Below are 18197 nucleotides of genomic sequence, written 5' to 3'. Positions count from 1 at the left end.
CAGGCCCGGCAGGAAGGGTCACCTGTGTGCTTGGTGCCAATGTGCGCCTTTATCTCTGCCTCCTCCATGGTGACGAAGTCGCAGGCAGTACAGCAGATGGAAAACATCCACTGCTCCTTGTCCACGTGGAGCGACATGTGGCTGACGAACTGGACGTTGAGCTCGGTCTCAAATCCACACACATGACAGCTGTAGGCGAGGACGAAAGACAAGAGGGGGAGAGAGAAGAGAGGTGTTCTAAATGGAAGCGACCCCTTTATACCCAGTACACTGAGAAAACGGGGCTTTTTGCACACGTTTCCCTCCCCACCAGAAGGCTTTGCATTAGACAACGCTGCTCGCTGGGGTGCCTCTGCCGTGGTCACTGTGCCAAATGGACTAAGTGCCAGCATAATGTAACAATCCCATACATGCGATAATGACGCTACTAAATAACCATAGAGTTAATTAAAAATTACAGATTCCAGATGCTGCACGTCTCCTAACTGATTCCTCTGGGCTAAGGGATGCGGTGTAGACTTGCCAGACATTAACGGGCTGGGCCACTGATAAACCCGGCGCACCCTGCGTACGCGCGAGCCTCCCACTGTCTCCGGGAACCTTCCGTGTAGGAATGAACGCACGTACAGGTCGTCGGATGGAACTCCTGTCTGTGACAATTCCCGATAGAAGCCACTCATCCATGGAGACACTTTGTGCCAAAGCAAGTTTCCACCAATCTGTACGGCCCCTCTCTGGGGCAAGATTTGGTAGAGAGCCTGAAGCTTGGGGGTTTATGGCAACCAAACCAAACACTGAGTCATGGTTGAATATGGGAAAAGACCATACAATTCCAGGTACTAAAGGACAACACAACTCAGGGAAAATATGCAGCACTATGCTTTCAGGGCTATTTCCGCAGTTCTCAGATTTATTTTTCCTGGTCGTCTTTTCCTTGGGACAGTTCTCAGGATGCACCAAGGTGCTCAGTTACAAAGGTGGAAGCTTGCCAGCTGCACAGACCCAGAAGCTAGTAACCCCCAGAACCCTGCCATTCTCTTGAGCTCTACCCAGGAGCCACCTCCAACACCATTTCCCTTTCAATTAATTCTACGAGGGCCACCCAGGCCAAGAGAGGAGTCAGTGCAACTGCAGGGTTCCATCTAAGCAAAGCAAGTATTAAAACGAAGGTCATCACGGTGACTGAGAAGAGGCGCCTTGTCACATGTGCCCTCGCAGATGGGCAGGGAGTGTTGGGAATGCTGGACTAGTGGGTTCCATCTGCAGCTCACCTGTAATAATAAGGGTGCTTCTTCCCGTCACTGCCTTCAGAGGTGACGGCGCTGACAATGTCCTCAGTGTCCGTACTCACCAGCTTCACCGAATGGACGGTCAGATGCTGGTTCAGGTTTGCACGGCACTTAGCAGCATAGGGGCACAAGTGGCATTTGTATTTTCTTTCCTCTGGGGGGAGAAAGAACAGGAAGAAAAAAAAAAAAAACCCAACCACTCTCAAAATTAAAATCCCGACACCTTGCAAGAGAACACTTAAAAGTATCAAGGAAAGGAGGGTTCAAGACTATTTTCAAGTGGGGACAAAGAGAACACCCTAGAATTATAAATATCTAAAGTCGTACCCAGCAGGTCACTCCTGTATGAATACTGTCATAGATAAAGTCCCAGGGCAACAGACCATCTGCTTTTTCCTGCCACCCACAAGCCCCTCTTCCTGCTAAGGTGAGCTAAAAGCGTACTGCGTTGTGTGTGAGTATGTGGTGAGTGTGTGTGTATGTGTCTCCCCAGTTGTCAGGCGTGGATGGGTGGGTGCTGAGCTGGGGAAGGGGGAGGGAAACACAGCATTCATAGGACTTGTGTGTAAGACAAGCCCCATCATTTCCCCTAAGCTCCAGGCCTGGGTCAGCCAAGAAATGAAAAAAGGGAAAAAACACACTAATGAAATTAAAGGAAAAATAAATGACTCTTGAAATAATTTAATTGGAAATTTTCATTTTATGTAAATAAAATAAAAAATTTCAATTAATTCTTAATGGAAACCCTCTCCTAAAACTGACAGTGTTTCAGGACTGTTTCCAGAGTGGCATTCTGAATTCATTTGGTTAATCAAGCAAATTAAAGTAAAAGGAGAAGGTTTTGCTTTCATAACAGATAAAGGGAACGAACGGAAGCAGGAGACAAGAACAACTTCATTCTTTCCTTAATTCTTACTTTGTAATACTGAGCTTGCCTTCAAAAAAATACCTGTCTTATCTACTTCACAGGGAAGAACATGGAAAAAGTCTTTCTACAACAAAATGTAAAGCATCATTATTATTACAGTGGTCCCCAATACCTGAAGTGCTGGTGGCCTGGGGCAGGGCTAGGAAAAGGGTCCCTGTGCTACCGGTAAAATAGAGTCCTTTCTTTAGAATTTTTGCGTTTGTATTAATAAGCAAGGTTGTTAAGTTTCGGTTAAAAGTGAATTGTTCACAGGGATGTAAAGTACAGCATAGAGGCAATAGTCAATAATATTGTAATAACTATGTATAGTGTTAGATGGGCACTAGACTTATTGGGGGGATCACTTGGTAAGTTATATAAATGTCTGATCATCTAAAACTAGTAATATTTTATGTCAACTGTAATTGGAAAATAAAGTATTAAAAAAAGACACAGGCTAAAGGAAATATGAACAAATACCAACGTCTAGTCCTGCCTCTTTTACTAATTGGGTATAATTTTCAATAAGTTCTTTCCATATCACAGATTTCTCATTTGTAAAATTAGTCATTTTGATTCCTATTTCTCAAAGAACACTTTCAACTCACCATTAAAAAAAAAAAAGTATTTTATAAATGTTTGCCCCAAATGTGTAAATTACATACATGGCAATTTTGTACTCCAGTTGGTGTCTCAAGAACCAATTTTATAATAAAATATTGAAAGAATTTTTAAAAAGTGAATTGTTGAACTTTCTCTTTTTCTGTCATTTGGAAAGGTTTAATAATACCAGAATTTCCCAGTCTCAAAAGGTTAGAAAGAACCCACCTGGACCTGATGCCTTTATTGATAGTATGAGTAAGTCCCGCACAAATTTCCCTTTGGCAACTGATTTACTTAAGATTTTTTCCCTCCCCTCTTACGTCAATTTTGGAAATTTTGCTTAAATTATCTTTGTTGTCTAAGTTTTCAGCCTTTTTTCCTTTTGCCATATAGTTGCCATTATTCTCCAGTAATTCTTTAATAGCATCTATATTAACAATGAGGCTTTCTTTTTCATTCTTATTTTTGAATATTTTTGCTTCCTTTTCCTTTCTTAATCAGGCTTAAAGAAATTTATCTGTTTTATGGTCTTCTTCCTAGATTTTGTAGTTCTTGTACTAATTCTTTAAGATAAGTGCTAAGTTCCTTTATTTTAGTTTTCTTCTCTTCTAATTAAAATATTTAAGTCTATGAATTTTCCTCTAACTAGAGCTGTAGCTATTCCAGGGCTAGGTACGAAGTGTTCTCTTTTTTGTTTCTTCTAGATGTCTATAATTTGTATTTTGACTTTCTTCCTTTTTCTTTGACCTGATTAGGTAGGAGGTTTTATTGATCCTTGGTTATTTTAAATTTCATTTAAGTATGCTCAGAAAATATGGCCTATAAAACCTCCATTTTTTTGAACATGTTAAAGTTTTCTTTGTGGTGAAGTATATGACTAAATGTTGTCTTTAGTAGTCTAATATTTAAGATTAAAATATTTTTATATGTAAAAATATATATAAAAAAGAGAAAATTAACCTTGTCATAGTAATACTGTCTGTCTGCCTTCTTTTTTATTTCATGTGCTATGCAAAACCTCTATTTATTTTCTTCATTTTGTTTTTCATTTCCTGTACATAAGATACATCTCAACTTTTAAAAAGTCTGATCTTCAGTGTAAAAATGGAAAAACTTCATTTTTATTATTTACATCTTGCTTTATGTTTACAACTGATTTTACCATATTTCTTTTTGTCTTCACTCATTTTTGCTGCATTAAGTTAATATTTCTTCTTCTTTCACTTGTTAATTTGGTTGCCTTCCCTTTCCCGACACACAGAATCAACCATATTTCTCTATTTTATGTGAAGAGAGCAACTGTTTCTCCACCAAGGTGCTCTGTCCCCCCGCTGCTCTCACTTACAGTAAGAGGAATCCAATAAGACGGTGCAGCCCATTCCCTGTGTCTTCAAAATGAGAGCAATACATTCCTTAGAGTTGAGGAATTTTACCTGGATGTGCCTAGGTGTGTATCTTTTCTCATCAATCCTACCTGAATTCTATGAGTCCTTTCAATACAAATAAAAAACCCTTTCCAGGGCCTTATTTGAACATGCTCCATAAAATGGCTTGAAAAAGTCAGGGTAAAAACATTCCCACCACTTCTTATTATAATTCTCAGAGAAACTCAGTTTCTTGATAATAGAGAATCTGGTGGTTCAGAGTGGGCAGGGCATAGCAGTCAGGCTCTGACTCACCTGTGTGCAGCGAGAGATGTCGGGACAACGTCTGCTGTCGGCCAAATACTTTCCCACACACATCACAGGGGAAAAGCTGGTCATTGAACTTCCAGGATGGCAATCCGTTTCCTGCCTCTAGTACTAGCTTTTCTGTTTCTGGACCAAAAGAACAAAGCATCATGAAGCATAAATAAGGCAACATAAACAAATTTCAGTTTAGTCAACATTCAGGATTTAAGCAGAGGCTTCCTACTGAACAATGTGGCTGGTAATTGCAAATAAGTCCCAGTAGCCTCTGCTTCATGCTCTTTTCCTGTCTGTAAGAAGGTTATTCTTCAAAGTTGTGGTGGCAAATGGATTCCAGTTTTAGTCAAGTCTCCAGTGTTTTCTCTTTTTTATCACTAAAGGTCAGCCAACCCAACCCTCTAGTAGGTTGGTAGCAGGGTTTTGCATTGTACCCACTACACGGTCAGTACTCAATACAAATCTGTTGAGTGAGTGCATGGTTGAGTTGCATGTTAAAATTCCAGAAATGTGGACTCTTGCCACAAGACAGTACATCAAGAATGCTGAGTCTCAGATTCTGATGTGAAAACAAATGGTTTGGTCCCTTCAAAGGAAATACACTTTCACTGACCTTTATGACGAAAAGTTTTGCCCTATGTTCTGAGTTGTGCAAAATCCTTAATGAGGAACTTAGTATGTTATAGAGACTCAGTGACAGTAACTGCCTGCTGCCTGCTATGGTTTGAATGTTTGTGTGACGCCCCTCCCTCACATTCATTTGTTGAAATCCTAATCTTCAAAGTGATGGTGTTAGGAAGTGGGGCTTCTGGGAGGTGCTTAGGTCATGAGGGTGGAGCCCTCATCAATGGGATTAGTGCCTTTAAAAAGAAACCCACAGAGCTTTCTCACTCCTTCCACCATGTAAGGACACAGTAAGAAGTCTGCGATCCTGAAGAGAACCCTCACTTGTCCATGCTGGCACCCTCATCTTGGATTTCCAGCCTCCAGAACTGCAAGAGCTACATTTCTGTTGTGTTGAAGCCACCCAGTCTGTAGTATTTTGTTACAGCAGTATGAACGGATTAAGACACTTCAACGTAAAACTCTCAGATGCAAGAGTGCACAACCTGAGTTTCCCCAAAGGTCTCATATTTGGGAAAACGGTGAGTGCCCCAAGTTATCTGTACATAATTCTCAACTGTGAATGAAATACGTGGAGGTTAATACATCCTCTGTCATCTTAAAAACTTTACATTTTCTCATCATCACCCATAGGATTGCCTTTAATTTTCATCCATATTTCTTCCTACTAAACTTAATGGATTATACAAACATTCCCTCTATAGTAATATCAGGAGATAGGTGACAGAGAGAGTACCAAAAAGAGGGAAGGGGATGCTTCCATAATGACACTTGCCTGGGCTACTAAAAGGCCTTTCGGCCTTACTTTGAAGAACAAGATAGATAATTTACTGAGTTAACATCAGTAAATTACTGTGAATCTTCTTAAAGCACAGTATTGCTTTACAGAACCAGATACCACGTTGTGGTAATTACATGGTGGAGAGACTTTTCATAAGATCCATGCGGATGACAATGCTCAGGCCACCAGTCAGAGACAACATGGAACCAAGAACTTTATTTCCCACAATTTGGTTAAAACTGCTTCCGAAATACAGGCTTCCATCTGTACTTGGGTGAGTCAACTGGATCCATTTTCATTTGAATGCAGATTTGCCAGACAGTGACAAATCCGAAAAAGAAGGAGGGAGGAAGGACGGTGACATTGTTGTAATGTTTGCTGTGAGGCATCTGCCAGCAGTGCCAACAGTGATAAAGCACATTTATTGATTTGTCTGTGTTTGTTAGAACACTGCTCTTCGGGCCTCAGGGAGAAGAGCTAGTTTTCTTATTAAAGTAGGAATGTGGGACAAAATACCGCTAGCATTGTGGTGGAAAGGGAGGTGAAAAGGAAGATACAGGCCATTGGCCTGCTGAGGACACAAAGCCCTCTCAGATGGCTGTCCTTGAGCCCAGGCAGTGGGCCTTTCAGCCACGCAGCGACGAGAGGGTATTCTAGAAGTTCCTATCAAGTGTGTAATCAAGACAGTGCTTCAAAGGAGGGCGATAGTCATTACAAGGAGAGTTCAAGAAGGTACAGGGTCTTCCCATACGTTCGCAAGAATGAATTAATACCAAACAAGGTGATGCAATTAAAAATAAAGGAGTCTCTTAATAATTCCTTCAAGTATTAGTCATGCACTTGAGAAGTTGAAGCATCATGAAAAGTCCAATCCCCTCCACCGGCCTTAAGAAACTATGAAAACTATGAAGACTGCTTCAGCGAAGCAGAAAGAACACAGTGCAGCAGTGGCGGGGCAGGCCAGAGCCCCCACGATTACCTCCATGTACTGGTCAGCCACATGCCTGCGCCTGAACCCCAAGCCTTGTCCAGACATTGGCTCCTCTCCCCGCTTGCTGTCTGCATTTACTCCAGCCACCTGTTTTCATTTTGCATGCAACAAGCCAACCCAACCACGGGCTGTTTGGAGCTTTGTCCCAGAATATGAAGTCACAGCTGGGTGAGGCTGGGCTGGAAGAGTATTACTTTAACAGAACCAGCACTGAAGTAAAAGGCCCGCTCCTCTTTTCACAGAGCTGAAATGCATTTCAGCACATGCCACATTCTTCCACGTTTCCTGTGAATGGTACCACGCAAATGCCATGTGAGAAATCTCAGAATCTTTTTTGATCCCTCCCCACCAACGTATTCAATCAGCCACTCAAAGTTGTCCATCTAGTTCTAGAGTGAGCGCTGAATGGGAGGAGCCCCCAGCTAAGACACGCTTCCAAAGGTCTACGGTCTGCCTTTCTGAAGCAGGACTGGCCCACATTCTCACCAAGAGCTGCCAGCTGCGACCCCAGGTTCTCTGGGATAAGTAGCATATTTTGTCTGCGGTGCTCGATGATCGTAAGTTATCAGAAATCTTTTAAAATACTTAAAATATGAACCTACTGGTGAAGAAAGACTTGTAAAAACTGATACATAGGCCTGTGCTAATCTCTATGCATTAGCAATATCGATGGTAACCCTACATTAAGGAAACCACTGCAGGGACAGTGGCCAGTGTCCCCGGGGTGCACACTGTAAAGCTCTATTCATAGACACTGGCGCCAGGCTCCATCTCACAGTGAACCGGACGAATTGGCCTGGCTACTACCCCTGGTCACACGTTACAGGTTTAACAAAAAGATACCGTATTTTGATTTTGCGTGTGTGTGGGGACAACAATATGGAAGCTAAAGTTGACATTTTTAATAAACTTTGATTTTTTAATAAACTTTGGAAACCAAGAAGAAGGAGGAAAAAAAACCCTATTGCCTTAATTGAGGCACCATCTCTCACCGGGATTTTTGCAAAAGCCTCCCAAATAGCCTCTCTGCTACCAGCCTCTATCCAGTCCAATAGTTCCTCCTCACAGGTTCCAGAATGATCTTTCAGAGGCACAAATCTTATCATGTCTTGTCCTGAATTCCAATGGCTCCCCAAGGCCAAACTCTTTCATGTGGCTTCTGAGCTCCTTCACAACCTGGCTGAAACCACCTCCCACCTTCAGCTCCCCACTTCATCTCCCACCACCCAAAGGCTCAGCAGAGAGAGCTACCTGCCCTTCTGGGATCAAGCAAGTCTCTTTTAAGCCATCAGTGTTTGAATCAACTATGTCTCCACCCAAAGCAAGTCCCTACCCCAGCACTTCTTTTGTACAACGAAGTCCAGCTAATTCGAAAAGGTATGTGCATCCTTATGTTCACTGCAGCATTATTTGTAATAGCCAAGATATGGAAGCAACCTAAGTGCCCACCAGTAGAAGATCGGATAAAGAAGATGTGCTACATATATACAATGAAATATTACTCGGCCATAACAAAGAATGAAATCTTACCATTTTCTTGTGACAACCTGGATGGACCTAGAGGGTGTTAAGCTAAGTGAAATAAGTCGGACAGAGAAAGACAAATACCTTCTATCTCACTTATATGCGGAACCTAAAGAACAAAATAATTGAGCAAACAGAACAGAAACAGACTCACAGATACAGAGAACAAACTGATGGTTGCCAGATGGGAGGAGGGTTAGGGGGCTTGGTGAAAAAGATGAAGGGATTAAGAAGTACAAATTGGTAGTTACACAGGGATGTAAAATACAGCATAGGGAATATAGTCAATAATATTGTAATAACTATCTATAGTGCCAGATAGGTATTAGACTAACTGGCGGAATCACTTCATAAATTATATATATCTGTTTAACCACTATGCTGTACACCTGAAACTTATAAAAAATAATATTGAATGTCAACCCTAATTGAAAAAAAGATTTCCTTCTTTTTTATGGTTCAGTAATATTCCAGTGTGTGTGTCTGTGTGTGTGTGTGTGTGTGTGTGAGAGAGAGAGAGAGAGAGAGAGAGAGAGAGAGAGAGAGAGAGAGAGAGAGAGAGCATTAATAATTTCTTAACCCATACATCCATTGATGGGCACTTAGGTTGCTCCCATATCTTGGCTATTGTAAATAATGCTGCAATGAACATAAGGGTGCATACAAGTATATCTTTTCAAGTTAGTGGTGTTTTTTGTTTGTTTGTTTGTTTTCTTTGGATAAAAAAGACATAATTGCTAGATCATATGGCAGTTCTATTTTTAATTTTTTGAGGACAATCCATACTGTTTTCTATAACGGCTGCAGCCCTTTTTGTACCAAGCAACAGTGCACGAGGGCTCCCCATTTCTCTGCATCCTCACCAACACTTGTTATTTCTTGTCTTTTCAATAATAGCTATTCTAACAGATGAAAGGTGATACCTCATTGTGGTTTTGACTTGCATTTCCCTGATGATTAGTGATGTTGAGCACCTTTTCATATGCCTGTTGTCCATTTGTATGTTTTCTATGGAAAAATGTCTATTCAGATCTTCTGCCCATTTTTTAATTGGATTGTTTGATTTTTTTTTTTTTTTTTTTTGCTATTGAGTTGTATAAATTCTTTATTTATTTTGGACATTAGCCCCTTACCAGATACATAATTTGCAAATATTTTCTCTCATTAGATAGATTGGCTTTTCATTTTGTTGATGGTTTCCTTTGCTACATTGCTTCATAGCACAATAACATTTCTAAAGCCAATATATTATTTAATACCAAGTCTCAGAGGATTTCCGTCTCCTACAAGCATTGTATTTATCCTCATGCTCCTATACTCTGATTCCTGGGACATCCATAAATTGTTTCCATAAATTCCTGGCTACGAGGTACTATCTGAATAGATGCTCTTCTGTCTATATTTTCCACCTACTCATATGGTCTTTGCCTTGAATGTCATTGGGGATTTTCCTCTTCCTTAAACAGGTTTTGTTTTTGTTTTAAATGAAGCAAATCGGTGCACAGGAGCAAGCCCTTTAGGGATCTTTGTGGTGCCGGAGAAGCAGGAACAGAGTGTAAGGAGAGTCACCCCGATTTAGCGGTCCTGACACAAGGCTCCTAGCTCTCCTCGTTTATAGTGAACTGAGCCCCCTCATTCATAATGATGAGCCTTAGTGACCAAGAGACAGTACGCCAAACTCTGCCTCTGAGGACCTAGGGATCCAAGGGGACAAGTCTCATCATGCACAGTCCTGGGATGATGAATCCCATTGAGCATTTCTCCAAATATTCCCATGAAATAAACCCATCTGATAGAATCTGGGAGGGCGCTTGACAGACGTGACAGAACACATCAAGTAGAGGGCTCAGATTTCTGAGAACCCAACTCCTTCACTTCCACGAGGATGAAACCGAGGCATAAAAGTCTGGGACGTCTCCCACCCCAGGGCACCCCACAACTTCTACAGGGCTAAGGAACAGAATCAGGGTTTCCACAGTGGCTAAGTCACCATCTGCCCCAAACCTTAGCTCCGGGAGGCACCTTAAAGATCATCTTCTTCAATGTTCCCTTCTTATATCTAAGGAAAGTAGGGCCCAGAGAACGTCAGTAATTGCCCCAGGTAACCTGGCTAGTGACTGGGAGAACACAGCCTACACCCACGGTCTCACTGAAGCTCCTCCAAGCCGTAAGGAATCAATGCCAAAGTCTACAACAAACAAGGAAGGGGTTTTTCTTCTCCTCCTGTTCTTTGGCTCTGAGTTTAATATTCTTGGTTACAAGTGGACACGTGTGGATTTAGCAACAATTGACAGACACTAGGATTTCTTTCCGCCTCTTTTCTTGAAGGTGTCAGCTGAAAATATTTCTAGCCACAGAGAAGTCAGGAACTGTAATATGGCAAAAATCAGAATATACAAGGAACAGGAGGAAGATCAAACAGGAGAATCCTAAAAGCCAGTTGCCTCTGAGGTAAACTAGTTATTACTGAAGACTGCTCCCTTGGACCGTTCATTGACATTTGGGGAGCATTTTTGGTAAAACAAACAAACACCAAAACCCAAACCAAACCAAAAAGATGAAAGGGACAAAGGAAAGGACTCTAGTTTGCTTCTTTTCAATTTTAACACCATTTGGCCCCCTGAGTGGTGTATCATTTGGCTGCGTTGCTGCGTTTTGCTGTGTGAGAAAATCCTGTGTCTCCTGCCAAAACAATCCTCCCAAAGAACCATCTCTCAACCTGACTTTGGCAAGAGAAATGCAGAGAGAGAAGGCTTTATTTGGTTAAAGCCGTAAGGAAATCATGGGCCAAAATGTGACCTCAGTGCATAAATAACTGTCCAGATTGACCCAATCTGCATCGGCTGCTCATTGAGGAAGAGGCTTTGGGGCCGCTTGGGTTTTCCATTATGACAGATGGTATTTTGATCTTTCTTTCCTCATCAAGCCTGGAGAGTTTCAAGGCATACTGTAGCTGAAATTCTGAAATCCTCTGTAGAAATTCTGAAGTCCTGTGTATTTGGGTCAGTACCCTGGATAGGTTAAAAGCTACAAGGCGATTTTTAGGCAGAACATGTGATTTTTCTGGTTAGAGCCCTTCTGGCTGTATCCTTTGGTTCATGGGCTCTGCTTAAAACCAGTTGCCACCTTCTGCTCGTGAATTAAGGAGTCAGCCGTGGTTAAGGACTCTTTGGGGGTTCATGTCTTTGCTTTAGTGCTTGTGGTTCTTCTATATGTTTAATTTTTTTTAAGGGTCTCTTTAACTTAGGGTAACTTGGCAGAACCTAACAGATCTGTTAGGTCCCCTGTGACCATCTCTCTGCAGGACTTGGTGTAACCAGAACCCCTTTAAGGACCATTTCAAAGATGGGATTTCCTGCCGGTCAAGACGTCAGTTCAAGGAACAGCTGAGATAGCAGAATTTAGCAATAGTTTTTGCTAATCTGTGCCCAATTAAAAACACTGGGCGGAGATTATTAGGCATAATAGAGTTCACAGCCTTGATCTTCTTTGGGCTCATTTCAAACTTTAATGCTTAACAAACTTAGCAAAGCCCACACATAGGTCCTGGGAAGATGAAACCCATCAAGTATTTCCCCCCGAATTTCCATGAAATAAACCCATCTGATAGAATCTGGGAGGGCGCTCTATCGATTCTACTTGACAGAACAGATCAAGTAGTAGACTCAGATTTCTTGGAATCCAACCCCTTCATTTCCATGAGGATGAAACCGAGGCGTAAAGGTCCAGGACCTCTCCCACCCCAGGGCACCCCATACTTTACACAGGGCTGAGTACCAGAATCTAGGTTTCCACAGTAACAGTCTCCATCCTGCCCCAACCTTAGTTCAGGGAGGAACCTTACAGATCACCTTATTCAATGTTCTCTTCTGACATATAAGGAAACTGAGCCCCCCCCCCCCCAACTTAACTAATTGCCCCATTGTCTCATCCCAGCTCCTCTCAGCCACAAGAAATCAACGCCAAAGTCTACAACGAAGGAGGGTTTGTGGAATGCTTCTTACTAAACACCTTGGGATCAACCCAGAAAAGATGTGTAACATTTTTTTGCTTCATGCTGGGCAATAGTTAGTATCCTCAATGAATCCTTACTGATTGACTTGTAATGTGTTAAACTGGTCAAGAACCACAAAAGTATTCTACATCTGTTTTTTGACTCAGGTCACTTAAAACCAATAGAAGAAAACCTTGATTCCTCTAGAAATGGGTAAGGACTTGGCACCTCTAATTCCAGTGAGGCTGATGACATAGAACTCGAGAACTTCAGTGAACTTATCAAAGCATCCAAACACGGCATCAGTGCCAGACTCTAGGCAAACTGACGTCTGCCACCTCTATGTACTTTAACCTTTAAAAACACCCATTGGGATTTGGGGTGTTGCTTGTCTATTTTTCTACTAGTGTTTCCAAGATCAGTGGATCCTCAATAAATGCTTACTGAATAAATGAGGCAGTCGCATCACAAAGACCACGATTGTTGAACTACATGACAACCTAATTCTACATTGCAACATAGAAGTAAACTGACGATATTGATTCAGGAATCATATCTAAAGGGCTTTGGTTATTATCTTGCCTGTGACATGGGCGAGTGACCACCTCTCTTCTTGATGATGATGGTAGGACTCCAAGTCTTAGCAAATGCCCTCAGAATGTCCCAATGTTGCAAGAAAACCACCAGGTTTGGGAGCTGTGGCCTTCTTTGTGGCTTTGTGGCAGACACTGCTGATGGCTTGTACACAAAATCCAACAGAGCTACAATTATTTTTTTAGGGTGCCCAGTTAAAAACATGCACGTGCCTTCCCAGCTTCCACTGCTGTTAGGTGCCAGCCATGAAACACAGTTCTAGCCAATGAGGTATAGGTGGGAGTCCCTGGGGAGTCTCTGACACTCCCCTACTCCCTGGAAAAAAGGCCTTTCACCCTAGGCTTTTCTTCCTTGGATGTCTGGAGGTGGAGCAGCCCTCTTTTAGCCATGAAGATGAAAGCCGTCTGATAAGCGTGGCAGAGCAGAAAATTAGGAGGCTGGGTCCTCACACTGTTGCACCCACTCTATACTGCCTACTTCTGAATTCCTTATTATGTGACAAAAGCTGACCCCCATTTGGTTAAGTCACAACTCGGCAATGTACTATGCAGTTGACACATATTTTATTTAACCTTATAAGAGCACTATACAATAGATACTATACCGTTTCCATTTCACAAAAAAAAAAAAAAAAAAAGGTATGTCAGGTTCAGGGAGGTTGAACAATGAATTCCAGCTCACCCAGCTGGTAAGTGACAGCCTATCTCAAACCCAAGTCTATCTGACTCCAAAGCCCTTAACCACTCGTTAAGTTACACTACAACACCACAAGATCAAAGAAGAAAATCTAAGGGTTCTGATTTATTTCACCAGAGACAAATCTACCATCTTGATTTTTTTTTCTACTTTAAATTTTCCTGTATTCACCAACCATAAAGAAGAAGCATCTATGGTCACATAAATGTAAAGGGGGCTTTCTTAGGGCAACCCAAATGCTTCCCTCAGGACCTAGATGAAGAGAGAATGATGGAGCCGGGAGCCTCCACCTCATTTCTCTTGCCTAAGCCCTCTCAGCTTCTTTCTAGATCTTTCCTGCTAGCTGGTGGCTGCCTAGCAAAAATCTGAGCACCAATTATGTAAATTTTAATTACAAAACTCCTTTCAGGTCAGCTTTCACTTGCCCCAGATGTAAGACCCTATAATGACTGTTCTTTCAACTTTTCCCAGTGAAGAAAAAGAATAGGCATTCAAGTGTGGAGCCATCCCATGACTGTATTAGGTGGTGGCGAATCTTTAAACCCAAAAGAGTTTCTTCTACAAATTTTATGAAGTATGGGCACATATAAGAACATCTTAAGGGAAAACATTAGCTTTTTTTTGGGGGGGAGCAAATAGGAGAATTACCTCTCTTTCCTTTGTTTATTGTTGAACTGGGTGTTCAGTATATATTTACTGAATAAACGAGGGAATGAATAAACTAAAAGAAAATAGACATCACCACTGTTAAAGAAATTAACCTTTCTAAAATATTCTAAAATATGAAAACTCCTATTTTCTAAAATACTAAAATTTTAATGTCCATTTACTCCTAAAATGATATGATGTGCTCTATGCATCCCACCAATAGAGTATTTTAAAAATATTTAATATGTTTCTTTTAAAATTCAAGCCACAGTCATTTCCAAATATTATCCAAGTAAGCCCCTAGGGTTTCTGCAGGTCTTTTCACTAAGACTGGAACCCACTGGTATTCTCAATTATTCGAGTCCTCTTTTCTTAACGGACAAGCCTTGATCGTATCATCCATTCCTTTAAAGATTTCTAAATTTCCTTAAAACCCTTATCAGCTCCCAGACACTGCAATATTCTTGTGTGACTACATCCAATTTCAATTTTTCAGTCTTCTTCTCTCTCTGCTGCTAATCTATTGAATTCTGCATTAACAGAAACTTTAATTCTTCTTTCTTTTTTTACATTTCTCTTGACCTTGGGTTTTAGCACATTATAAAATTTATGTTAGTTGATGGCAGATTTAACATTTCGAGGTAACACCAATCACAAATATTTTTTCTCCTTGACCCAGAAATACTGTTTATTTGATTAAGCAGCGGTATATATTTTTATATGGTGGAGAATTCTGTTTGCTGGTTTGTGTAATTATTTTCCTCCAGGTAGGGATCACATAGGACTGGGAAAAAGTTCGTTAGCTTGTAGAGGAGGGAAGGAAGGGATGGTTAGTATTTTCCTGTGAAAGTATGTCAGAATGATTGGCAGCACTGGTAATGTGTTACCAATAATAATAAGGAACACATTTGGCAAACATTTTATTTTTAAATAAATAAAATAGGCTATTTTCGTAATAAGATCACTGTCGAGAATTCAAATACCCATGTACTTTTTTAATGGGGGAGAAAGCTGTGAATTTAGATGAAGCTACAAGAGGCATTATACATGCAACTAGCTAAGATTTACTTGGCACTTTGTTTGTTCCAGGCACTGTGTGAAGGCTAAGCCCTTTATTTATATTATTTCATTTAATCCTCACAAAAACATGCTAAGGTTGGCCTCATTATTATCCTCATGTTATAGATGAGAAAAATCAAAACTCAGACTGATTAAGGAATTCGCCTGTTTTCACACAGCTGGCGAGAGAGAGAGCCAGGATCTGAACCCAGGGAACCCAACCTGGAAGGGAATACACTCCATGGCTTCCCTGATACTGCACGTAACTCTAGGGGTGTCCATGGGGCTGTCACCCCTTTGTGAAGGACCTTTAATCTCTATGTCAAAGTAGGGAAAGGCTGCCAGTTGCTGGCTTTGACATTTCTTAAAGGCTGATGACCTTCCTTTGGACTAGGTCATGTGATTTTCTCTTTCCAGGTGGCAAGTGCCACTGCATTTGATGGCCTCAGATGAAAATACAACTTTATCAGCTGCTTTGAACACAAATATACTTGTTGAACAACAGAATGGAGTTAGAAGTGTGGGAGGTTTAACGTAAATTGAATCCTATTCCAGACACATATCCTATCAAGAAGGGGTCTGAAGCATTGAACTTGTGTATAAAGGTGAAGGCATTACCATTATCAATATAACTAAATAAAAAAGCTAAACAACTTCTATTTAATCATTTAAGGATTGAAAGAGTCAGAAGTGGATTTTCAGCTCATGAACTAGAACTGTAAATGTCCAACAGCCTAAAGAAATGTTAAGAAACAGATAATACTCCGTGATGCAACTCCAAGAAGTAGTTGAACAAAAGGAGAAATAAAAAAGAAAAAGAAAAAGAAAAAAGGCATCTTCCATTTGAATTTTTAAATCGAAAAGGAAATCGAATACAAAATTATCAATCCAATATTTTGTTTACGAATCAAACTCTAGAAAAATCAAATAATAAAATTGGAAATATGGAGGCACTATCTTAATCTATAGTAGAAACGCAATATATTGTAGTTACGTGTCCTGTAGGTTGTATGTATGTGTTTTTCTTGTACATTCTGATTTGGTCATCTTTGAAAGCATCTCTTCCTATCCTCTGTCTTTACATAGACCTCAAATATAATAGATAGTCAATAAATATTTTTTGATTTGATTAAAATTTCACTAATTATAGGCAAAGGAGAGAAAACATGTATTGATGCATACTATATGTAAATTAATGCAAATCACATGCAAATAAACAGGCTGAGCTGTCCTAGACAGTCCCTATTGCACCACTTCCTATCCTGTGACAGAAAGTCATTACCTCTAACTTTGATGATAGCAGTACAGCATTCCTTGGAGATCCGCACCTCAGCAGAATCTATACCTCACCTTCTGATTACTGGGGAGAAAGCACATTATTGCTTCTAAGTTTTAGAGAACGTGGGGTGTAGGTCGGCTAAGTGCTTGCCTCAAGTCATATAGTAAAAAACCCAGACTGGAAGTGAACCCCTCTTCGCGCTCTCTTCACCTCATCCTCCGCCTCCCCACATGCTGAAGTTCAGGTTCTTAATCACACTACATACCAAAGGCTTTGCATAACTAACCAGCCTTCAAACTGTACACTGTATTATAGAACATGCACTATAGTGGAGAATAGATGTCACCATGAGAATCGTATTTTCTGCTATTTTCCAATTTTGGCATGTGGACATTTGTAACCTTAATGTTGCACGAACGGAGATTCTTGCATTTAATATTAATACAGGAACTCACAAATGCTCCTCAAGTTGGAACGCTGCCACATTCTGATTTCAGTAGTTTACAGCTGGCTGCTTTTTCAGCATATGAATTTGCCTCAAGGTCCTATTGGTGTCTTGGGAGCTGAAAATGTGGTCACATTCTCAACTTACAGGAGATAATGTCAGGTGAAACTCCTAGAGATAACTACATTTCTCATTTAAAAAGCAGACACATACCCAACACCGACCGGTAAAGACCAGTAGAAAAACTCTACCTGTCAAGACCGAATTCACAGAGCTCTTTCTACTGTTAAGGAAACTAGTAACATCCACAGCAGGACAGAGCACTGAATAACACCAGATACCAAATACTGGTCTGACAGGTAGCCATGGTTAAAAAGTGAGTTTGCACAGGCAGGGCTTTCAAATGGACGGACACACTCACTTCTTCCAAAGTGAAGGCTGAACCAAAATGTCAACCTACCATACCTAGATGAGGTCTATTCACCACACGTGTCTGCCAAATGCCATCAGATACACCTTCAGCTGCTTAGATGGAGTGGCTGTGCATGTCTTCCTCACTGCATTATTTATAGGTAATGTCACCACATTACTTAGGCACCATGCGCTTCTAACCCAACCGTTTTTTATCCTAAGTGACACAATGTGGAAGAGCTAAATCACAATTTGATTAGGTTCACGTATGTGGGACCAGGGGGATGTTGAACAGACGGGAAGTGGAATCAGCTGTCGATTTTTCTGACATTCTTTGCTGTACCTGTTCAGCGAGTAGGGTGTTTTACACAATGGCTCCTCCTCCGAGGCTTCTAATTCCCTTTCAATTTAATTTGGAGCCAGTCAAATAAATCGTATAAAAATATGTACAAGAGATTTGGTGTGGATGGGGCATCCATGTTTGGCCCAAGCAGTTAAAAGATCCTGTCTCATCAAATATATGGTGATGGAAGGAGAACTGACTCTGGGTGGTGAACACACAATGGGATTTATAGATGATGTAATACAGAATTGTACACCTGAAATCTATGTAATTTTACTAACAATTGTCACCCCAATAAATTTAAAAAATAAATTAACAACAACA

At 40.9% G+C, this 18197-nt stretch overlaps 1 protein-coding gene across 10 annotated transcripts in view; it reads right to left on the bottom strand.

Moving 5' to 3' along the window:
- Window positions 1-18197, bottom strand: part of ZNF827 (zinc finger protein 827) — a 153105-nt gene that overhangs the window by 11158 nt on the left and 123750 nt on the right. For all 10 annotated transcript variants that reach the window (XM_074338471.2, XM_088792581.1, XM_088792579.1 and 7 more), the window contains 3 exons: window positions 4479-4616; window positions 1272-1443; window positions 23-189 (listed from right to left, as the gene is read on the bottom strand). In XM_074338471.2, coding sequence (XP_074194572.2) covers window positions 23-189; window positions 1272-1443; window positions 4479-4616 — 477 coding nt within the window. The remainder of the gene's footprint in view (window positions 1-22; window positions 190-1271; window positions 1444-4478; window positions 4617-18197) is intronic.

The sequence above is a fragment of the Rhinolophus sinicus genome, chromosome 15, assembly GCF_057876585.1.
Source record: "Rhinolophus sinicus isolate RSI-liver-muscle chromosome 15, RSI-T2T, whole genome shotgun sequence".
Classification (NCBI taxonomy): Eukaryota; Metazoa; Chordata; class Mammalia; order Chiroptera; family Rhinolophidae; genus Rhinolophus; species Rhinolophus sinicus.
Note: the sequence above shows the minus strand (reverse complement) of the source record. Positions and strands in the feature narration are given on the sequence as shown.